The 25,568-nt window shown below is 39.5% G+C and overlaps 1 protein-coding gene across 1 annotated transcript in view; it reads left to right on the top strand.

Moving 5' to 3' along the window:
• Positions 1–25,568, top strand: part of banp (BTG3 associated nuclear protein) — a 148,544-nt gene that overhangs the window by 92,005 nt on the left and 30,971 nt on the right. The window contains 2 exon segments of the mRNA XM_052028241.1: positions 6,117–6,179; positions 22,574–22,618. Coding sequence (XP_051884201.1) covers positions 6,117–6,179; positions 22,574–22,618 — 108 coding nt within the window.

Genomic DNA, 25,568 nt, shown 5'->3' with positions numbered 1-25,568 from the left:
CTTGACACAGTATGTAGATAGGCCTACAAGAGGAGAGGCTGTGTTTGATTGGTGTTGGGAAATGAACCTGGTCAGGTGTCAGATCTCTCAGTGGGTGAACATTTTGGTGATAGTGATCATAATTCTATCTCCTTTAAGTTAGCACTGGAGAGAGATAGGAACAGACAGACTAGAAAGGTGTTTACTTGGGAGTAAAGGGAATTATGAGGCTCTCAGGCAGGAAATTGGAAGATAAAATTGGGAACAGATGTTCTCAGGGAAAAGTACGGAAGAAATGTGGCAAATATTCAGGGGATATTTGTGTGGAGTTCTGCATAGGCATGTTCCAATGAGACAGGGGAGTTACGAGAGGATACAGGAACCGTGGTGTACAAAGGCTATAATAAATCTAGTCAAAAGGAAAAGGAAAGCTTACAAAAGGTACAGAGAGCTAGGTATGTTAGAGATCTGGAAGAGTATAAGGCTAATAGGAAGGAGCTTAAGAGGAGATTAGAAGAGCCAGAAGGGGGCATAAGAAGGCCTTGGCGGGCAGGATTAAGGAAAACTTCAAGGTATTCTACAAGTATGTGAAGAGCAAGAGGATAAGATGCGAAAGAATAGGGCCTATCAAGTGCAGCTGTGGGAAAGTGTGTATGGATCCAGAAGAAATAGTGGATGTATTTAATGAATACTTTACATCAGTATTCACTACGGAAAAAGATCTGGGGGATTGTAGTGGGCACTTGCAGCGGGCTGAAAAGCTTGAGCATGTAGGTATTAGGAAAGAGGAGGTGCTGAAACTTTTGGAAAGCATCAAGTTGGATAAGTTGCCGGGACCGGATGAGATGTACACCAGGCTGCTGTGGGAGGCGAGGGAAGAGATTGCGAAGCCTCTGACGATGATCTTTGCATCGTCGATGGAGACGGGAGAGGTTCCGGAAGATTGGAGGGTTGCGGATGTTATTCAAGAAAGGGAGTAGGGATAGCCCAGGGAATTATAGACCAGTGAGTCTTACCTCAGTGGTTGGTAAGCTGATGGAGAAGATCCTGAGAGGCAGGATTTATGAACATTTGGAGAGGTATAAATATGATTAGGAATAGTCAGCATGGCTTTGTCAAGGGCAGGTCCTGCTTATGAGCCTGATTGAATTTTTTGAGGATGTGACTAAACACATCGATGAAGGAAGAGCAGTAGATATAGTGTATATGGATTTCAGCAAGGCATTTGATAAGGTACCCCATGCAAGGCTTATTGAGAAAGTAAGGAGGCATGGGATCCAAGGGGACATTGCAGTGTGGAATCCAGAACTGGCTGGCCCCAGAAGGCAAAGAGTGGTTGTTGAAGGGTCGTATTCTGCATGGAGGACGGTGACCAGTGGTGGAACTCAGGGATCTGTACTGGGACCCTTGCACTTTGTGATTTTTATAAACGACCTGGATGAGGAAGTGGAGGGGTGGGTTAGTAAGTTTGCGGATGACACAAAGGTTGGGGTGTTGTGGATAGTTTGGAGGGCTGTTAGAGGTTACAGAGGGACATTGGTAGGATGCAAAGTTGGGCTGAGAAGTGGCAGATGCAGTTCAACCCAGATAAGTGTGAAGTGGTTCATTTTGGAAGGTCAAATATGACGGCAGAATATGGTATTAATGGTAGGATTCTTGGCAGGTGTGGAGGATCAGAGGGATCTTGGGGTCCGAGTCCATAGGACGCTCAAAGCGGCTGTGCAGGTTGACTCTGTGGTTAAGAAGGCATATGACGTATTGTCCTTCATCAATCGGGGAATTGAATTTAGGAGCCGAGAGGTATTGTTGCAGCTATATAGGTCCCTGGTCAGACCCCACTTGAGTACTGTGCTCCGTTCTGGTCACCTCACTACCGGAAGGATGTGGAAGCCATAGAAAGGGTACAGAGGAGATTTACAAGGATGCTGCCTGGAATGCGGAGCATGCCTTATGAAAGCAGGTTGAGGGAACTCGGCCTTTTCTCCTTGGAGTGACGGAGGATGGGGGGGGACCTGATAGAGGTATATAAGATGATGAAAGGTATTGATCAGGTAGATAGTAAGGAGGCTTCTCCCCAGGGCTGAACTGGTGGCCACAAGGAGGACATAGGTTTAAGGTGCTGGGGAGTAGATATAGAGGAGATGTCAGGGGCAAGTTTTTACTCAGGGAGTGGTGAGTGCGTGGAATGGGCTGCCGGCAACAGTGGTGGAGGCAGATACGATAGGGCCTTTTAAGAGACTGTTGGTTAGGTACATGGAGCTGAGAAAAATAGAGGGCTATAGGTAAGCCTAGTAATTTCTAGGATAGGGACATGTTTTGGCACAGCTTTGTCGGCTGAAGGGCCTGAATTGTGCTGTAGGTTTTCTATGTTTCTATTCTACCAATTCTTGTCAGGCTTGACGTTTCTGAGGATGGCGTACAACAGGCTGGTACGCTAGGGCAACGTCGACCATGAGGAAAGAAGATGTGCTAGAACTTTTGAAAAATATTAGGATAGATAAGTCATCGGTGCCAGACGGGATATATCCAAGGTTATTACGGGAAGCGAGGGAAGAGATTGCTGGGTCTTTGACGATGATCTTGTGTTCTCACTGGCCACAGGAGTAGTGCCAGATGATTGGAGGGTAGCAAATGTTGTTCCTTTGTTTAAGAAAGGAAGTAGGGATAATCCTGGTAATTATAGACCAGTGAGTCTTACTTCAGTGGTGGGCAAATTACTGGAGAAAATTCTTAGAGACAGGATTTATGGGCATTTGGAGAAGCATAGGCTGATTAGGGATAGTCAGCATGGCTTTGTGAGGGCAGGTCATGAGGCCTGATTGAATTCTTTGAGGATGTGACAAAGCACATTGATGAATATAGAGCAATGGATGTGGTGTACATGGATTTTAGTAAGGTGTTTGATAAGGTTCCTCATGGAAGGCTCATTCAGAAAGTCAGGAGGCATGGTATCCAGGGAAACTTTGGTGTGTGGATTCAAAATTGGCTCTCCCATAGAAGACAGAGGGTGGTGGTAGATGGAGAGTATTCTGCCTGGAGCTCGGTGACCAGTGGTGTCTGCAGGGATCTGTTGTGGGACCCCTGCTCTTTGTGATTTTTATAAATGACTTGGATGAGGATGTGAAGGGTGGGTTAGTAAGTTTGCTGATGATACAAAGGTTGATGGTGTTGTGGATAGTGTAGAAGGTTGCTGTAGGTTACAACAGGACAGTGATAGGATGCAGACCTGGCTGAGAAGTGGCAGATGGGAGTGTGATGTGATACACTTTGGAAGATCGAATTTGAAGGCAGAATACAAGGTTAATAGCAGGACTCTTAGCAGTGTGGAGGAACAGAGGGATTTTGGGGTTCACATGCATAGATCCCTCAAAGTTGCCATGCAGATCGATAGGGTTGTTAAGGAGTATGGTGTGTTGGCTTTCATTAGTCGGGCTATTGAGTTGAAGAGCCACGAGTTAATGTTGCATGGAAGTCTGGTTAGACCACACTTGGAGTGTGTGTTCAGTTTCTGGTCACCTCATTATAGGAAGGATGTGAAAGCTTTAGAGAGGGTGCAGAGGAGATTGACCAGGATGCTGCCTGGATTAAAGAGCATGTCTTATGAGGATAGGTTGAGTGAGTTAGGCTTTTCTCTTTGGAGCGAAGGAGGATGAGAGGTGACTTGATAGAGGTGTACAAGATGATAAGAGGCGTAGATCGAGTGGACAATCAGAGGACTTTTTCCCCAAGGTGGAAATGGCTAACATGAAGGGTCATAATTTTAAGGTGATTGGAGGAAGGTATAAGGGGGATATCAGAGATAAGTTTTTTACACAGAGAGTGATGGGTGTGTGGAACGAACTGCTGGGAGAGGTTGTGGGGGCAGATACATTAGGGACATTTTAAGAGACTCTTAGATAGACACATGAATGATAGAAACATGGAGGGCTATGTGGGAGGGAAGGGTTTGATAGATATTTGGAGCAGGATAAAATTTCGGCACAACATTGTGGGCTGAAGGTCCTGTACTGTGCTGTAATGTTCGATGTTTTATCACTTGAATTTGTGCAGCCCACTTGAAAAAATGCAAAAGAAGAGTGACAAGTACCCCAGGCTAAATAGGTTTCCATCTCTGGGTTTTAGTTAAAATAAATAAGAAACATCACTGATGTTCTTGTTATAGTCTTTAATATTCTTTTGATTTTGGAATGGTTCATTTCAATTGGACAGTCATCTTGTCACCTTAATGTTCACTTTATTGAAGATTACTTGACTGATGAGATTAAGAGTCACAATGATACATGGAGAGCTAGCATTGTAAGTAGTGTAGATGGGAGCATTTAAATTATAACGAGATGTTAATTGATTGAGCAAATAGTCAAAACTCACAGATGGATATTGATATGAAGACATCCATTCACTTTGGACCTTAACAGGATAGAACAAAGTTCCTTTCTCAATGGTGTAAAGCTAGAAGTAGGGGAAGCCAAGAGAGATTGAGGTCCATATATGTAGATTATTAAAATGATAAGGATGGAAAATAATCAGAAAAGCTCATGGAATGTTTGGCCTTTATATTCAGAGAACTGGCTACAGGTATCCAAAGCCCTGCTGAGACCACAAAGTTCTGGAGACTACACCCTAGGATAAACATATTGGCTTGAGGAGGAACGTAGATTTATCAGTGATGCTCGGACTACAAGGGTTAAGCTACAGGAAGTTATACAAACCTGGGTCGTATGTCCTGAAGTTTAGAAGATTAAGAGATAAAATAAAAATCAATAAAATAAAGATTTTAAGGGGAATTGATGAGATGAGCTACACTGGTACCCTACCCCACAGATTGCTGATCTGTTGTGGCACTTTCAGCCCTCAGTCCAAACACTTCATAGGTACATAACCCCATGTTCTTTCAAAAAAACATACAGTTGCATATGTGCTGTTATGGCAGGAACCTGTCGTGTCCTTACTGCTGCTGCTTGATGCTGTGCTGGAGACCAGGTGTGAACCTTGTTTTCGTTGGTGCTCTTGTGGTGCCTCCTCTACTAGGCAGTGATGGAGACCACAAGGATGCAGGTAGTGCTTTAAACAGGTGGAGCAGCCAGCGCCAGTCCCCAGTAATGGCCCACATGCACCATCCAAGATGTAGCCCAGAACCTAACATTTTAGTGCTGGGCAGTTGCATTGTTTGCCCCAGCCTGTCTAACACCCGGCCTTGCACGGGAGCCAGGGGTGAGTTTATTGCCAGAGGAGAGCCAAGGCACAAGATCTCACAACAACAGGGAGGATAGAGGTTTGCACCATGCCCCAAGAATCAATTTCCTGGCACAGCAGCATGCAATAAAAGGAAAGGCAGGGGTTTCTGCCAGGTTACTGATACAGCAGCAGTATCCCCTTTTAACACTGAACCTCCTAGTATCCTGATTCTTGGGAACACATCCTGAGTTCTAAATGAGGATACCAGTATAGAAAGAAGCTAATTCTTCAGTTTTACTAGTCCAGAGCTCAAGTCAGAGTCTGAAATTAGAGTCAGGTCTTTCAAGAGTTAAATTACATGTAAATGGTATGTAAACTTTGAAATGCTCTTCAGGATATGCCAGATCAACAATAATTTTAAATCCAAGGCTGATCCATTTTTCTTTACCAAAGTTATTAAAGATTGATGAGGCGAAGGATCTGTTACAGATCAGACATGATGTCATTCAATGTTGGAATTGGCTCAGAGGGGTAAGAACCTACTGGTCTTTCTAAGTTCCATATGGGTTAGGTAGCAGCTGTGGACTGAGTATTACTGAGAAGGCTGGCATTTATTATCCATACCTAATTGCCATTTTAAAGGAAGTAACTGGTTTTCTTTTTAGCAAGTTTTCCTGTACTGTTTACGCTTGTACAGTGAAGGGCTTTTGATCAAATGGACAGTTTGTGAAGAGATACTGGGGATTTTTCAAGATATGTGGTTTTCCTAAAATTGAAGTTCCCGTAATGGGAATAACATACCAATCTAGACATTGTTCATCATCTTAAATTATTTTTGTTTTGATTTATTTATTCTTTTAGCCTTTCTCCATTTTAAGGTTTGGATCCATGTGATACTTTTTTCAGTCAGTAATACTTTTTATCTTCCTTCTCCATGCCTTTTCTGTCTACTGGCTGTACAGGGACACCTGCATATCGCTCAGGTACCACAGGGAGAACAAGTACAAATCACTCAGGATAGTGAGGTAAGATTGCAGAGATTCTCTATTATGCTTTCTTTGATCACTTTTCACTGACGTCGTTCATTTGACCCCATTGCTTAACCAACAAAACATACATAATGAATATTGTTTACAATTATGTCCATGAGGGCTACCTGCAGGTGTTGTTGACAGATTGCTATGTGCAAGAATTGTGCTCTTGGTATTGACATTAGGTATGGTTCTTGTGTATTCCCCATGGCATTGGCCTACACGAGCCTTATTGATTTGTATGAGTAAAGCTATTGTCACAGTATGATTCACAATGAAATTATTTTTTGCTTAATATTTGTATGTGCTAAAGGTTATCATGTTATGTTTTAAATTGCTGAAATTCTGTAATTCCTCCACGACTGTGCATAATTACACTATAACATTCTTGTGTTGTTTGAGGCATGGAATGAATAAGCATTGTACAAATTTATATAATATTCAATTCAAATGACTGGTGTTTGACATCATTCTTATAACTTAACAGCTGATTGTAATGGAATCACATGTATATGAGTCATGTTAGACATCTCTTTTTCTCATATCTACTTTAGTTGTGACTTATAAAAACATAATAATTGAATTTTAATGCACCATGCTCTGGATTAGGAGAGGACCTTTGGGGGGAAAATATCAGTGATAATCCTTGCCCTCAGCTCAATCCTGTATCATGGAATTTCTATTCCTAATGTTTTGTTGAATAGCTCATATTTTGTTTGAACATTTGATGGTTCTGAGGTTTCCAGGTATGATTCTTTTATATAAATGCTTGAAGAACAGTCACCAGGTAGACACATTATAGTTAGTGAATTTGTCAGACAATATGTGCAACAAAATTGTTTTCATTTACTTGCAGCTGATTTTGACATGCAAGTACTGTACCAAATAATAATAAGCACATTACACAAAGTTAGCGATCCAATGCTCTAATGTTCATGGAAGTACTTTAAAGTAAATCAAAAGAGCTGCGGCTTCTCCTAATAAGTATATTACTCTTTTATTTACTTGCCTGACCATATATATTTCTGTAGAAGTGATAATAATGACTTGTTATGCCTATATGGGAATAATCATTGTCATATTGAACTGGGCCTAAGTTGTATTTCACCACAATCCCTCTCAGGAGCGCTCAGTGTTTTGCAGTTGTCAAGATCACTGTATCAGCAGTTTACCTGGTGTTTTCCAGTGTTACTTCCCTTCATCTCACTCTAAGTTATAACACAGTTTCCAGTCACTGTAAAGACTGTGATTAATAAAGTAAAATTTTGCATTTTAATTCAGATCATATTTATTATGTTCACCTCTTTTTTATGTTTTGATTGTATCATTGCACTTCTTTTTATGTTGTGGTAGATTGCAAATTATTTTGTATTATTTCAAAAATAGTATAACTTGAGAGAAGTTAAGAAAGTAATTCAAATTCCTCACAGGTAATGATTGATCTGGCTTTGAAATTGATTGCAACTACAATTGCTGGAATAATAATCTGTTGTGCTGGAGCATTTGGTAGTAATAGCAGATTTTATGATGGTATTTTTAGTTAATCTTACTTTCATTGTATTTGATAGTCTTTCTGTTGTTGTTGATATATTTTAATTCAGGAGACTTCCTTCTTGTAGTGTGTGTCTACAGATCTCTTCTTTTGCTATTTCACAAAATACTTAAATGTTACATGTACTGGCAACTTTTTCAGCTTCAGTTGTGTTACAAACACAATCATGTCATCTGTAGTTCCTCTATATATATTTTAGAATATCTTTATTTACAACCTGTCATCTTTTTGGTATTATCCTTTGCCAAAAAGATAAAATGCAATAGTAAATGTAAGATACAATGAGAAATCCCTATTTTTGATCTTTTTGTTTAAATTAAATTCTTCATACAGATATGTTCTCTTAAATATATTTCAAAGTTCCTTCTCAGTTTTATTTCTCCCTCCCCATAGCAGCAGCTGTTGTCTATGTTGCCCCTTACTCAGTAATTCCACGCATTTGATTTGAAAGTTTTGTGTTCATGGAAGGCTCCTTAAACGTGAAAGCTGGTGATCATGATGGTAACCAATATTTTTGTCTCTGAGAATCCAAGGAAAATATGTATTAAAAAATAATGAAATGTACTCTGATTAAAATTGTGTGATGGACTACAGTATTTAGATTTGGTTCGTAGACTGCACTTGTTTCTTTTCAATGGAGCCTGTTAACATATCTCATTTACATTATAAAAACAACTTAAGTTTTGTTTTGCTGAAAATCTTGAACTTGAAAAGTGAATATTTTGTATATTTACAATTTTGCTCAGTGAACATACATTTTTTTAAATCAATGACTGACTGACAGAAGAAGACAAACAAGAATTTTGCATAGTTTGTAACTTAATCCATTTCTTTCTCTTTGCCTCTTTACCCCCCACCCCCATCCCTCTGATATTAAGGAAATCATCTGCCAACATCTGTTAAGGGTGCATTATGCCTGCAGTCAGTCTGTTAAAATCTGTCAGGTGTTTGTCAGTCTCATCCTGAGACAGCAAGCAATGGCTGTTTGCAATTACAAATTAGCAGGGAGTCAACGTATTGCTCCTTAGTAACTTGCAACCACTCCATTCTTTCACTTCCCCACCAATGCTTTCAATATTTCCTCATCATCTTTATGCAACTTCATGAATCTCACTAAAAGTCAGGTTCACCAAATGAACTCCTTCAGAAGGCATTCCATTACTGTCAGTCATACAACTTTTCTTTCTGTTGTTAAAGAAGAAAAGAGCACAGGACTGTTTCGGAGAGAAGTGGAGGTGGCTCTTCCCTGATTTTCCAGTTAAAATGCTTAAGTATACAACCATATCTGGAGTACACATCTTGGTGTTGGCCCTCCCCTTGTGTTTGTAACACTACATTATCTGGAGCATCAAGCAATCTGCTGGAGGAACTCAGCAGATCAAGCAGCATCTGGGGGATGGTGAGGGGAGAGGAAATGACAATGTTTCATGTGGAAACCCCGCTTCAGCACTGAATGGAGAGGGAGGACAGCCAGTATAAAGAGGAGTGGGGAGTGGTGAGACCAAGGCCAGTTGGTGATTGGTGGACTGAGGAGGGGTGAAGGATGTGATGGGCATAAGGAGCTGGGTAGGGGAGGGATTGGCATGGAGTTGGGGAAGGCAGGTGGATGATAGGTTATCTTCTCTCTCCACTGAGCCCTGATGCAGGGTTTCAACCTGAAACATGGAAATTTTCTTTCCCTCCACAGATGTTGCTCAGCTCACTGAGTTCCTCCAGAAGATTGTATATTGCTCCAGATTTCAGGATCTGCAGTCTCTTGTGGCTCCATTTATCTGCACCTCAGACTGCCAGATTTATCCCACTGCTTCCAGTTCTGATACCTTGAAAAACTATGTTCTGTTAGCAAACTTGCAAACAATTCCTCTGTTGCCTTCATCTGGATCATTAACAAAGACAGTGAAGACATTCTAGTCCACATAGAAAATCACGCCATTGAGAGCAATTTTCTCTCGAAGAAAATACAAATAATTTTTTGTCCAATACAAAATTTACTTCCTAATTTTGACATTGATATTCATCCATATTCTCCAAAGAAATATTTCCTTAAAAATGTTTTAGCTTCAGTCAAATTTACCCTTAATTTGGCTCTGTATGTTCTGTCCTTTTAATTCTCAGCGTTTATAAGAATGAAAGGTGACCTTATCGAATTGTATAAGATTCTGTTGGAGCTGTGAGCGTACAAGTCTCTGGATCCTGATGAACTTTATTCTATCTTGAAAAAAGTAGCTAGCGAGAGGGTTGATGCATTGGTTTTAACTTTTCAAAAAAAAAATAGTTTTGTTGAAGTTCCAAATAAATTGGAAAATAACAGTGTAAACTCCTTTATTCAAAAAGAGAGCAAGACAAAAAGCAGGGAACTACAAGTCATCTAGCTTAATATCTGATATAGGGAAATGCTAGTAGCTACCATTTAAATTGGGATGGTTTTGTGAAAGGAAATCATGTTTAACAAATTTACTTAATTTTTTTGACGAAATAGCTGTGCATAAAGGAGAACTGGTGAATGTACAATTTTTAGATTTCTTGAACACGTGATAAGGTGCTGCATCTGTGGTTATTGTAGAAAATTCAAATTCATGGCGTAGGAGGTAACATATTGGCATGGGTAGAAAATTGGCTTACAACCAAGAAACAGAGTAGGTATAAATGGGTTTTTTAATGGTTGGCAAGAAGTAATGAGTGGTGTGCCACAAGGCTCAATGCTGGGGTTTCTGCTTTTTACTATTTATATAAATGACTATATAAAGGAATGGAAAGTTTGGTTGCTAATTTGTGGATGATATAAAGATATGTAGGCAAGTAAGTTGTGAACGGGATATTAGGAGGCACAAAAAGATTTAGATAGGCCAAGTCAGTTGGCAAAGATCTGGCAAATGTGAAATGTGGGAATAATTTGGGAAATGTAAAATTGTTCATTTTGGCAAGAAAAGTGAAAAGAAGCATATTTAAATGGTGAGAGATCATGGAGCTCTGAGAAGCAGAGGGATCTGGGAATTCAAGTGCATGATTTACAAAAGATTAGAATCAAGGTACAACAAATAATTAGGAAAGTTAACAGGACATTATTGTTTCTTGATAAGGAAATTAAATAGAAAAGTAGTAAAGTTATATAGTTCATTTATATAAAACATGCCTGAAATACTGTGTAGATGATTATTCTCCTTATTTCAGGAAAAAATGTAAATGCTTTGAAATACACTGATAGCTGGAACGAGCAGATTGTCTTGTGAGAAAAAGTTGGGCAGGCTAGACTTGTATCTACTGGAATTTAGAAGAGTGAGAGGAGATTTGATTGAAAAATAAAAAGATCTTAAGGGGTCTTGACAGTGTAGTTGTTCAAAAGATGCTTTTGTGGGAGAATCTAGAACTTGGATTAATATTTAAAAATAAAACCATCTATTTAAAACAGCTGAGGCAACTTTATTTTCTCTCAGAAGGCTATAAATCTTTGGAGCTACTTTCTCAAAGTGTAGTGGAAACAATCTTTGAATAAGGCAGAAGTAGATAGATTCTTGATGAGGACATGACAGGTTACATGGAATTTCAGACTTGAGCTTACAATCAAATCTACCATGATCTCATTGGCTGGCAGAACAGGCTTGAAAGGGCCAAGTGGCCTTCTCCTCAATATCCAGATAAACCTGGACGTCTTTTATGTTACGTTGGCATTGGAGGGAGTTTCTGTGTCGATTATCCACTTGGTCCGCTCAATCAGTCATTTTTAAGTTCAGTTGCCTTTAAAAATTAACCATCTTAAAATCTGGTTAAATTTTTAGCAACTTTGGTTTGAACAATTAAGTTCAATTTCCTTCTATTATAGTTGCTGTTGTCCAAACATTCCCTCTACAGGAGTCACTACTAGATACCAAATGAAATCACTAATCACCTTTAGTTTCTTCGTTGACATTTTATGCAAGGAAGTTCATTTTTTTTATTATATGTACAAATCATTTGGCTGTCTAGGCCTCAATATTAGATGAATCATGGAGTATTTAGTATGAGTGTCATAAAGATAAAATATTGGTACTGAGCCACTGCAATGAAGATTAAAAGTTGTGACAGACAATTTGGACAAACAGTTGAGTCTTAAAATGGAAAAGGATGTGATTCCAGGCATTGGGAGATGGTCTATTTCTTTCGTGGCCACAGGAAAAGCTGCTGTAGTTTCAGAGAAATTAAGCAATAGTTATGTAGCTTGGTCACGTGCTGTGAGTAACATTGGTTTGACACCAAAGGAAAATTTTTGAGTCTGGCATCACTCTGAAGGGAAAACCATGGGGTTTTCCAACTGAAATGTTAAAGTATGCTCTTGAATACCTATCAGGAGTGAAGGCATAAGCCTGCAGCATTCGTTGGTGGTGGAGGTGTTTCAGCTTCAGCAACACTGGTTGACAATGTCAAATCTCCAAAATCATGAAATCTGTTGTCTTTTGATTATTTCCAGAAGTGTTCATTTTGTCTCATACTCTGTTTTTTGCTTTCTAGTAACTAAAATATTTACATGTTTTAACGACAAATTAATTAAAATACAACACAGATAGCATTTAAGAATGAATTATGAGTTATTTGCTTTGAAACATTTATTCCTTATTGCAAAAAAACTCAGATTAGGATGAGGAACGATACTTTGTTATGTGGGATTCATTGCTATGAAACAGGCATTATGTCCTACCAGTTCATTGCCAGCGTTTATGCTCCATTTTAACCTCCTCCACTCTTTCCTCATCTAAATCTATCAGTCTAATCCTGTATTCTCTTTTCTTTCATTTGCTTTTCCAGCTTGCTCTTAAATGCTTCAATCACTGCCTGTACTGGAAAGTACCACGTTCTCACCACTCCTACTACAAATATGTAGGTCCCTTGTGGGACCTACGTAATGTACAGATCTGGTTTCTCTATGGAAGTATATACCTTTCATAGAATCATACAGAACAGAAGCGGGCCCTTTTGACCCAGCTCAGCCAGGCTGACCGTGATGCCTATCTACGCTGATTGCATTTACCTATATCGCTCTAAGTACCTGTCCGAATGTTTTTTAAACATTGCAGTTGTATCTGCCTCTACCATCTCCTCTGGCAACTCATTTCAAATAAGCACCACCCTCTGTGGAAAAACTTACCTCCCAGATTTCCATTAAATTTCTTCCCTGTCACCTTAAATCTGTGCCCTCTAGTTCTTAGCTCCCTTGCCGTGAGAAGAAGACTGTGACTACCTATCCTATCTATATCTCTCATAATTTTATCAACCTCTGGAAAGTCACTCCTCAGCCTTCTCTGTTCCAATGAGAATAAACCCATCCTATCCAATATCTCCTCATAGCTAGAGCCCTCCATTCCAGGCAAGATGCTGGTGCATCTCTTCTGCATTCTATCTAATGCTTCCATATCCTTTCTGTAGTGTGGTGACCAGAATGGTACACAATAATCCAAATATGGTCTAGCCAATATTTTATTCAGCTGCAACACAGCGTCCCAACTCTTGTACTCAATGCCTTGACCTATGAAGGCAAGCATACCAACAGCTGCCTTCACTACTCTCTCCAATTATGTCACCACTTGCAGTGAGCTGTAGATTTGCATCCCAAGGTCCCTCTGTACATCAACACTCCTCAGATCCCTGCCATTTACTCTCTGTCCTACCAGAATTTAACTTGCCAAAGTGCATTACCTCACACTTGTCTGGATTGAATTCCATCTGTCACTGCTCCACCTAACTTTCTGGCTGATCTAAGTCCTGCTGTATCCTCAGATAATCGTCTTTGTTGTCTACGACATCACAAATTTCTGTGCTATCTGTAAAGTAACTCATCAGGCAATTTACAATCTCATCCAAGTCATTTCTGTATATTACAAACAACAAAGTTTCCACCATTGATCCCTGTAGAATACCACTCGTTACAGACTTCCAGTCAGACAAACACCCATCCACCTCTACCCTCTACCTCCTATCACCAAGCCAATTTTGGATCCAGTTTGCCAACATACCTCATGCCTTGTGTCTTAACCTTCTGGATCAGACTACCATGTGGGACCTTTACAAAGATTTACCAGATTGATTGTTTGAGGGTTGGAATGGGTATGGGAGTATGGGGTTCAGTCCTATGAGATTAAATGGACTGGGCCAGTGCAGTGCCCTGAGTACAGAAGAATGACAAATAATCTAACTGAAGCTTACAGAATTGTTACGGGACTTGACAGGGTAGTTGTTGGGACATAGATTTCCCAGGCTGGATTTCTTAGAACTAGAGGCCACAATCTCAGAGCAAGGGGTTAGCCATTCAGGACTAAGATGAGAGGAAATTTTTCACTCAGAGGATGCTGAATTTTTGAAATTCGCTACCCAGGGGAGCTGTGGAGGGTCAGAGGCTGAGTATATTCAAGACAGAGATGAATAGATTTTTGGAAATTAAGGAAATCAAGGAATATAAAATTAGTGCCAGAAAGTGGCACTGAGGAAAAAGACCAGCCATGATCGTAATGAATGGTGGAGCAGCCACTAGGCCTATTCTTGCTTTTATTCTTTCATTCTTGTATTCTTAAAAAAGCTTCTTCTGAATTCCCTTTGGAATTTCTTGGTGAATATCTCCTAACAACAGCTTCTAGTTAAATTCTTCACATTTTCTCAGCATCTGTTCTGGCTAGCCATTCATAATTTTAAAAGGCCTCTTTTACATTACCCTTCAGGTTTCTTTTCACAATAGAAAAGAAGTCTCGTAAGTTCATCCTTTCCTGATATGTATATCTTCAAATTTCTGGTACTTGTAAATTTTCTCTGCACTCTCTCCAGTGCCTCCATTTCTGTTTGAAATTACAGTCACCAGAATTAACCATAAAACAATACAGCACAATACAGGCCCTTCGGCCCACCATGTTGTGCTGCCTGTTTTCCCTGTAAGGATAAGTAGTAAAAGAGGTCAACTTGGGAACCTTGACTTACGAAGGAAATTGGAGGTTTGATCAGAAATAATGAAGCACAAGTCAGGTTATAGGTATTTGGTTTTGAGTGGCTCCTTTGAGGTTTATCGGGGATATAGGTGGTGTCTTAAGGAAATTAGGAAGGGAAAAAAAAGACACAAAATGGCCTTGTCAAACAGGATTAAAGATAATCCCAAAGCCTATTATAAGAAACAAGAGGATAGCTAGGGAAAGAGTAGGACCCCTCAGGGATCAAAAGGGAAATCTGTGTGTGGAGCCAGGGGATACGAGCAGGATCCTAAGTGAATACTTCTCAACAGTATTTACCAGGGAGAAGAATGTAGAGAATGTTCCCTTATTCAGAAAGGGCAGTAGGAATAAGTCAGCAGCATTTTAAGTGTGGTCATGCCAAGGTTCTTCCTGGACAGTGTTATTCACTTTCTGAGGTTTATGAGAGTAAGCTTGTATTCAGTAGGAACTACAATACTCAGTTTTTCAATACTGCATGAACACTCAGTAGCTTTGTATAAATATGTATGCACAGGAAAGCAAAGGCAATAGATAAATAGCTTAAAAAACTTGAAAATTTTTCTTTGTTTTCTGACATATAATTTTTAAAGTAGATTTTGCTTATCTCTCAGCAAGAAACATTGTGTCAATGCATACTCAGCAAGAAACTAACAAATTTAAGGAAGGAGTTATGGCTCAGATGTAACCTGACAAGCTTTGTCAAATTATCCCGTACACCTCAAGTTTGCATTTGGTACAGTTACCAGGAAAACATCACTATCTGCGGTTTCCCCTTCAAGCTACACACCATCCTTACTTTGAAATATACGGATTGTCTTCTTCATTGCTGGGTCTCAATCATGGATGTCTCTACCTACGCTGATATGATGAAATGATCTGTATGGATGGCATGCAAAACAAAGTTTTTCACTGTACCGTGGTACATGTAATAATAATAAACCAATTTACCAATTAATGACATACCTTTGTCAGAAGGACTGCAGCAATTCATGAAAGTGGTTCATCACTGCCTTCTCAAGGACAATTGGGCAATCTGTTGTGGCCTAGCTAGTGATGTCCGCACCTCTTAAATGAATAAAAATATATAGACTTAAAATAAGTTTTCATGAGAGTGTTCTGGGTTTACATATTGAACTTAGCTTCGGTGATGCTGCTAGGAGCAGACAAATAGCTTCAGCATCCCAGAATTTCCAAAAAGAATAGGCTGAGGCATTTGCTTTTTTAATTAGTTAAAATTAATGCATATTTAATTAGTGTAAAATTTAAAGTATTTGTGAGTCTGTTATGTATGGTTTCTGAATTGGTGGCATTAAAGATTGACAGCCTATTCATTGTTCATTTCAGAACAATGGCAACTTATAACATTAAGAATCTGATTTAATTTATTTTGTTCTGAGGCTTATGATGCAAATTATTTCCAAAGGAAATGTCAGATAATGGATGTGTTGAATCCTTTTAAATGAATTGTTCTTCCTTCTTTTGAATGTCTTGAAAGGTCTACCTCAGTGTACCTAAAATGAATATCACTTGTATGTATGTTATTGTTCACACTGCTCATGAAATCAAATTAATCTATTTGAAGGAAAGAGGATTGTAGTTCCCCCATCTGTTAATTACTAAAAAAACTGGCAGCCCAGTGAAATAGTGTGAGTGTGTGTGTTTCATTAATGGTGATCCAGCTACATAACAAAAAAAACAAATTGTTGGAGGAACCTGGTGAGTTAAGCAGCATCTGTGGAGGCAAGGGGATGGTCAACATTTTGTGTTGAGACCCTGAATCATGACTGAGAATGTAAAGGGGAGATTGCTCGTAAAGGGGTGAAAGGGAGGAGTGAGTCAGGGGCTGGCAGGCAATGGATGGAACCAGATGAGGAGGGAGATGATGGGCAGGTGGGGAAGAGGGAGGGGTGGAGTTGGTTGACAGTGCCAGTTGGGTAACAGGTAGAGACGGAGAAGGAGAGAGATAAAAGGGGGCAGATGGAGGCAGGTGAGGGAGGGCACAGGAGAACTAGAAGGTGTACAGTGTGGGTGATAGGCAGATGGAACAAGGTGGGGGAGGGGAATGAAACTGGGTGACAGGAGATGGGACCTAAAGTTGGAAAATTCATAGTTCATACCATTGGTTTGTCGACCACCCAGGAAGAATATGAGGCGCTGTTCTAGTTTGCTCTGGCCCTACCCTGGCTTTGGGAAAGGGCCAAGGACTGATAGGTTGGTGTGGGAATGCAAAGGGTAGATGAAATGGCATGCAACCAGGAAGCCAGGATGGCCATTGCAGACGTAGCGTAGGTTTCCATAAAACAGTTGCCTAGTCTATACCTGGTCTCACCAATATAGAGGAAACCACATCAAGAGCACCAAATGCAGGAGACCAGGTTGGAGGAGGCGCATGTGAATCTTTGTTGGACCTGGAAGAGCTGTTTAGGTCCCTAGATGGTGGTGAGGGAAGAGGTGGAGGGATAAGTGTTGCACCTCTTATGGTTGCAGGGGAAAGTGCCAGGGGACAGTGCCAGGGAATGGGGAGGTGTGGTTTGGTAGGGATGAGTGAACCAGGGAGAGAGTGGTCCCTGCAGAAACCAGAAAGGAGTGGGGAGGGGAAGGTATGACTAGTGATGGGATCCCGTTGGCAGAAGTGATGAAGGATGATGCTCTGGATGTGAAGGCCGGTAGAGTGAAAGGTGAGGACCATGGGAACGCCATCTCTGTTCTGTCTGGGTGGAGGAGGGTGAGAGCAGACATCCAGGAAATGGAGGAAATGCAAGTGAGGGCTCCATCAAACACAGTGGAAGGAAAGCCACGTTTCCTGAAAAAGGAGGACATTTCAGATGTCCTGGAGCAGAAAGCTTCATCTTGAGAATAGATGCAGCAGAAGTAGAATGATTGAGAAAAAAGGATGGCGTCCTTACAAGAGACTGTTAGTGGGTTTATAGTAAATGTCAGTAGATAGTTTGTCTCCTGAGATGAAGACCGAGAGATCCAGAAAAGGGAGAGAGTTGTTAGAAATGGTCCAGATGTGGTTAGAATTTGTTGATGAGGAGGAAATTCGTAACAAAGGTGATAAAATTGATGGGTTCCACACAAGTGCATCAGACAGCAACAATGCAGTCATGGATATAATGGAGAAAGAGTTGGGGAGTGGTGCCAGAGTGGGTGTAGAACAAGGACTGTTCCATGTAGCCAACAAAACAACAGGCTTAGTTAGGGCCCATGCAAATGCTCATGGCTACATTGTTGATTTATACAAATTGTGATACATTGAGATTTAATACTAAGAAATGCAAAGTGTTACATTTTAGTGGGAAGAATGAGAAAATATTAAGTAGATCAAGTAATTGTAAACTGGACACAAGAAAAGAGAGTGAAAATCTAAAATTGCAGATGCCAAAAATCTGAAATAAAAGCAGAAAATGCTGGAAACACACAGCAGGTCAGGCAGCAAATGTAGAAAGAGAAACTGAGTTCACATTTCAGGTTGAAGACGCTTTTGGTTTTTTTTCAAGAACAGAAAGATCCTGTGGTTGTGTGCATAATTCACTGCAAGTGGCAGGACAAGTTGAGAAAGTGATTAAAAAAGCATACATGATCCTTGGGCACAGGCACAGGGTAATAGTGCAGGAAAGTCATGAGGAGCACTAATTCAGACACAGTTAAAGTTTGTGTCCGGTTCTGAGCACCACCGTTCCATAAAATTTTTAAAGAGGGTACAGAAGAGAGATATTTGAATGATTCCAGAGATGTGGGTTCCTCCTTGAACCATATGCAAATCATGTTGGGTATATAACTAATGTAGCTAGAGGGATCTGCAGGACAATGGAAAACTTCACCAAGGAGTGGGACGAGCTACATTTGTCTTATCTAGTGTTGTTTTATATTCAACATTTTGCATTGTTTTCTTTTGCACTGTAAATATTCTGTGATTCTGGGTTTTAATTTTGTACTCAAACAGACCTCTATCATCCCTCATTGTCAAAGAGAAGGTTACCTGTGACTTTGGATGGGACTAATTTGAGGCATGACGAGGAGAGTTAACTGGACAGATTCAAATAAGGAGTTATAGTAGGAGTTAATAACTCCTTACTAACAAATAAGGAGTTATAGGTTTTGCCAAATGATGGCACATTAAAAGGCTTTGGATAACAAGATTTGAAGGTAGGGCAATAGTTTGAAAGGAAAGAGGAACTAGGAATGGAATTCTTGAGAAAATCGTTGGGAATCTATTATTTCAAAGTAACGCTACAGAAGGGGAGGGAATCATTTCTAACAATAGTTCCTTGTGGAAGGTGTCAAGGAGGTTAACTGGTTAATGAGGAATTTGTAGGAATGGACTAAAGGAGCAGTAGGTTAGCCTCTTGACACGATTTGCTTCAGTAGTATCGGGAAGATGGCAAAGATACTAGTAAGGTTATAGGGCTTCAGGATTAGAATTGAGTGCCCTGAGATGGCCAATCCAATTGCTGTGCATCTTGGAAGAATTTTCTATGTTGGTGGCCAATTGCCGAGACTCTCAATGCTAGTGAATTGCCTCCTCTAGCCTTTTTATTTTCTTTTATAGGACATTACTAATTATTAACACTGCTAATTATCTCCCTTTTTGGCATGTTGACATTTATTCTTATCATGAGTCACACAGGACAGAAACAAGCTCTTCAGCCCACCAAGCCTACAGACACTATCCAGCACACATTGACATTCGTCCTTCAGTAAGCTCATTTTATTCCCTTCCCCATTCACATCAACTCCTCCAGATTCTAACACTCACCTACACACCTGGGGGCAATTTACTGGGGGCCAGTTAACTTATTAACACACAGGGTTTTGGGATATGGGAGAAAACCAGAGAAAATCAAACCCGTATGGACACAGGTAGAATGAGCAAAGTCCGCACAGGTTGCACCAAAGGTTAGGATTGAACCTGTGTCACTGGAGTTACAAGACAGCAAGTCTCTGAACTGCACCATTATACTGCCCTAATCTCTGTGATGGACCTTGAGAATTTTTCTATGTTAAAAACATTGTATAAATGTTAATGTCATTAAATGTAATGGTCAAGGGGATGATAATGAAAGTGAGTTATACAAGAAACCACACCAGGGAAGTTAAATAACATATACTGGTAATATACAATGTAGAACACTCCAATAAATGCCAAATTGTTGAAGCTTGGCAGAAAGTTTTCAATGGGTCTTGTCCGCTAGAAGCTAAATGAATGAAGATTTCATCTACAGAACCTGCTGCTGTTACTTAGTGCATCCAATTGCAAAATATTGTATGATTAATAATTTTCTGCAGAGGATAAATACAGATAAATGCACTTAGAGACTACTCAGAAACCCCAGAGAAGAACCACTTCAATCTTCTGGATAATGCAGCCAGATTAACCATTGAGTCTTCACCTACAGGTGAGTGGTAACTATAACCTTCCAAGACCATTAAAAAACTGTAATATTAGATTTTCTATAATAGGATTACCAATAATATTTGAAAAAAAATGTAATATAAAATATTGCTTTTCATCTTTGTTTTTCTTACTAAATATAAATTAATTATTGGTTCTCTGCCTACTAACACAGCCTTTTAAAACATTATTTCTTTTCTCCACAGATGCTTCTATCATGCAGCTCCTCAGACTACACACTAGAACAGAGTGGGATATCTGCAAAAGAGTTCATGCATACATAAAATCTGTAGTTCAGGGTTTGCGCTATGCCAACCATGAGTTAGAACACTAAGCATTTTTAGTGAAGTTCTTTACAGGGACTGTGGTTGCCACTGTCTAAGCCAAAGCATCAACCATGCATAGATTTGAACATTACGTCCACTCTAGAGATCCACAGCACATAAGGGGATGGCATATGACATTCAAAACATTTTGTGTAATATAAAGTACAATCAATGCACATTTGGCTGGGGCAGAGTGAAGAAAGTTGCCTATTCACTTAATCTGTTTATCATGGTAGACAACAAATAAGCTCCCTCCTGAACATTGAGCAATAATCAAAATTTATCTATTCAAATACACTGAAACTATTGGATTTCGCAATTAATTATAAATTACTATCTATTTTGGGAGACCATAAAATTTGAACCAATTTATGAACTTGTTCAAGAAATTAAACATATTATCAAAGCATTTTGTGGTTCTCTGCCAGTGAGTAAAAGAGATGAGAGAATATCATAACCTATTTTTTGTATGAAGTTATGATGAGCAGAAGGCTTTGTTGTAGAAAAACAGTAGCTCCTACTGTAATCTGTCTTTTAAGATTTAGTAACAGGTATGTTGTACCATATTATTTTTCATTACCTGTGCAATTTTATATGACTGTATATGTCTTCATTGTTACTTCGTTGTTCATTGTCATCTTTTTACCCTGCATTTTATTTTCCATTCCAAGTCTGCAAACCATTTGAAACCTGTAATGAGTTACCTGTTTAATGATTTTGGTGAAGTTTTTAATAATTTTTGAATGTTCAGATGTGCACAGTAGTCTTTTATTCTTGTCATTGATGATAAACTCATTTTAAAGACATCTTGATTTGTACCAGTTATGCCATATTATTTCTATTTTCCTCGCAACTATTCTTTCCGCTTAGTACAGGGTTCCTGTTCCACAGCTGTAAATTGCTTCCAGTGTGATACCTAAGTAACATGACACTTATCATGGTTTAGCTCACAAATAACTGTTGTCTTGTTTGGGCTTGTTGCTGATCTCGAAATGCAACATCAATGAAGGGCACCCACTTGAACCTGGCTGGTGTTTTCTCTTCATAGGTCTTGATTTACTTGCTGTGTACTTCCAATATTTTTTATTTTTATTTAATTCTAGAAATTGTGAGTCAACAGCTGGCCTGTCAGTACTACATTGGAGTTGACTCACCTTTGTAGAGTTGTGATTTATGGTGTAGCTTCCTGAAACATGGAAAAATTGAATCCGTTAATGAAATTTTAATTTAAGTACAATTGTGATTCATTAACAATGTGGTCTGAATTATGCTGGAATTTTTCATCTTTGTCCTGCCTCCTGCACTTGAGCTGATACTCCAACACTCTAGAGGCTTCTGATGGGATAGAACAAGGTCGCAGCAGGTGGGGTCTTGCACAGGCCTTGTCTCCAAAATGCTATGACAGGAGACAAGGCTGGGGATGGAGCTTTCTGTCTTGTCAAAATCTGTGGGGCTTTTTCTATCACAAATTTTAAATCGCTCCGATATATTAAGTTATAGAGACATACAGCACAGAAACAGGTTCTTCGGCCCAAAGAGAGAATATAAAGACTGCTTATAAACTCTTGAAAACATTTTAATTACAAAAAAAATGAGGTGGTTATACACATTAAATCATTTACAAATCAATAAAATCAGGGAAATAAAAAACGTTAACCTTTCCCATTTTTCAGGGTGAGAACGTTCATTGAAATAAATGGATTCTCCATTTCTATGGCAGATATGATTTGTGTAGGCTCAGAGAGTCAGATTCCCCAGCATAGTGCTGGGAATTCCAGCAGGACAGGGCACCACCACTGCACTCCTCATGGAGACCAGCAACACAGTGTAGTGACAGATGCTTGGCATCCATGACTCAGCGCATTTTAGACCTACAGCATGAGAATGGCAGAACACCAGCTATTACTTTCAGAACCATCAAGCACTGCCAGCATGATTTAGCCCATTGATCCAGCAGTGAACACAGACCATCTCTTTGTCCCTCATTCTGAAATGATTCCCTTAACTTTGTTTTCCATATGTTGGCACCTTTATCTGATTAAATTTATCTAAAGGTTTAATGGACTACCATATAAATAACAAAAAGTAGAAAACAGTGGTTTGATGAATGGGGTAATCTGCACGTAATATGAATGCTGAAATAAGTATTTTTTCCATTTCTTTATCTGCAGGGCAATCTTCAAATACATCAGGTCCATGTTAGTCAAGATGGCCAGGTAAGTTCTTTGTAAGATGATTTTTAATATTTGAAGAAATATTCCACGGTAAATAATTCATATTTTCAAAACACATTTTGCCAATTGATGTAAGTTTTCTATTGGAATTTGCTGGGAAGCCACTCACATTTATGGACTTAAGATGAAATGTTAAATGAAATGAAACTTCATCATAGCCTTGGTCCAAACTTGGATAAAAGCTGAATTTTCAAAAGAAAGTCATATGGTTGCCCTTGATATCAATTCATCATTGGATTAATTTGTGGCATCTAACAAAATTAAAATCAGCAGGGATTATGAGGAAAGCCCTCCAAAAGTAGATGTTATATCAAGAAAGATAATTGTGATTATCAGAAGTCAATCATCTCAGCTCAAGTACAAAACTGCAGGTGTTCTTTTGTGAAGTGCCCTAGATGTCATTATCCTCAGTTGCTTAGTCAAAGTCAAAGTCGAGTTTATTGTCAAAGTTGAGTTTATCATCATATGCACAAGTGCATGTATGTACAGGTGCAATGAAAAACTTACTTGCAGCAGCAGCATCACAGGCACATAGCATTAGAGACACAACATTCACAAGAGAAAAATAAATTAAACATAAATTATACAAAATTATACAAGAAAGAACACAATTAGAACAAAAAATAAAAGAAAGTCCATTGTAGTGCGAAGTGGTCATAATGTTGCTAAAGTGAGGTAGTGATTAGGGTTGTGCTGGTTGGTTCAAGAACCAAATTGTTGAAGGGAAGTAGCTGTTCTTGAACCTGGTGGTATGGTACTTCAGGCTTCTATACCTCCTGCCCAATGGTAGCTGTGAGAAGATGGCATGGCCCAGATGGTGTGATCTTCGATGATAGATGTTGCTTTCTTGAGGCAGTGCATCATGTAGATACTTTCAGTGGTGGGGAGGGATGTGCGCGTGATGTATTTGGCTGAGTCCACTACTGTCTGCAGCTGCTTGTGCTCCTGTGCATTCGAATTGCCGTAGCAGACCATATTGCAACCAGTCATTAGTTTCATTAATACTTATGACATATTGTGGACCATATGACTTGCCTTCTAAACCAGCTCACTTCCAGTCACTGTATAATCAAAACCAGAAAACGTTCTTTTGAAAGAAAGCTGTTTGAAACCACAAACATTCCATCACGTCCATAATTGTGGTCCATTTTATAAAGACTGCAGCTTGTTAATTTGTTATGTGTTCTGTTCTACATTTCAAATACTGTGTGCTGCATTTCCACATGAACATTTTGAAATCAATCTTATGTTCATCAAATATGGAGCATCATTTTAATTAAATTAAAATAGATGATCAAAAGAATTAAATGCATGCCCAGGGCACAAATGAGAGAAATTTGGTGAACAGAGCCCAAGAGAACAGTGTGGTTGGGCATGATATGGAAAGTGTCAATGGTAATAGCATAGTTGGCCAGTAAGTAGTGAGAGCTGGAATAGGTTTGAATCTGTAACTTTTGTGTTTGAAGATCCTTTCTTCTCCATTTCTATCCAAAGAGTGGACCAACTGGTTCAATGCATGTACTAGGAGAATGTGCATAATGTGCTGAGTGGAGTATAGACATAGTGTGAGGTATTATAAAAAGAATATTGGCAGTATGAGCATACTGTATGTTGTCAAATTAGTTCAGTGATTTAGTGAAGAGTTCTACTAATTTTAAGAAACTAGAAACTTACAAGTGGCATGCAAAAATTTGGGCACCCCTAGTCAAAATTTCTGTTACTGTGAAAAGTTAAGTGAGTAGAAGATGAACTGATCTCCAAAAGTGATAAAGTTAAAGATGAAACATTATTTTCAACATTTTAAGCAAGATTAGTGTATTATTTTTGTTTTGTACAATTTTAGAGTGAGAAAAGGAAAGGAGCACCATGCAAAAGTTTGGGCACCCCAAGGGAATTGAGCTCTCAGATAACTTTTACCAAGGTCTCAGACCTTCATTAGCTTGTTAGGGCTATGGCTTGTTCGCAGTCATCATTAGGAAAGGCCAGGTCATGCAAATTTCAAAGCTTTATAAATACCCTGACTCCTCAAACCTTGTCTTAACAGTCAGCAGCCATGGGCTCCTCTAAGCAGCTGCCTAGCCCTGAAAATTAAAATAAATGATGCCCACAAAGCAGGAGAAGGCAATGAGAAGATAGCAAAGCGTTTTTGGGTAGCCGTTTCCTCAGTTCGTAATGTAATTAAGAAATGGCAGTTAACAGGAATGGTGGAGGTCAAGTTGAGGTCTGGAAGACCAAGAAAACTTTCCGAGAGAACTGCTTATAGGATTGCTAGAAAGGCAAATCAAAACCCCCGTTTGACTGCAAAAGATCTTCAGGAAGATTTAGCAGACTCTGGAGTGGTGGTGCACTGTTCTACTGTGCAGCGACACCTACACAAATATGACCTTCATGGAAGAGTCATCAGAAGAAAACCTTTCCTGCATCCTCATCACAAAATTCAGCGTCAGAAGTTTGCAAAGGAACATCTAAACAAGCCTGATGCATTTTGGAAACAAGTCCTGTGGACTGATGAAGTTAAAATAGAACTATTTGGCCACAATGAGCAAAGGTATGTTTGGAGAAAAAAGGGTACAGAATTTCATGAAAAGAACACTTCTCCAACTGTTAAGCGCGGGGTGGGGAGCGGGGGGAATCACTCATGCTTTGGGCTTGTGTTGCAGCCAGTGGCATGGGGAACATTTCGCTGGTGGAGGGAAGAATGAATTCAATTAAATACCAGCAAATTCTGGAAGCAAACATCACACCATCTGTAAAAAAAGCTGAAGATGAAAAGAGGATGGCTTCTACAACAGGATAACGATCCTAAACACACCTCAAAATCCACAATGGACTATCTCAAGAGGCACAAGCTGAAGGTTTTGCCATGACCCTCACAGTCCCCCGACCTAAACATCATCGAAAATCTGTGGATAGACCTCAAAAGAGCAGTGCA

Source organism: Pristis pectinata, chromosome 13, assembly GCF_009764475.1.
Source record: "Pristis pectinata isolate sPriPec2 chromosome 13, sPriPec2.1.pri, whole genome shotgun sequence".
Classification (NCBI taxonomy): Eukaryota; Metazoa; Chordata; class Chondrichthyes; order Rhinopristiformes; family Pristidae; genus Pristis; species Pristis pectinata.
Note: the sequence above shows the minus strand (reverse complement) of the source record. Positions and strands in the feature narration are given on the sequence as shown.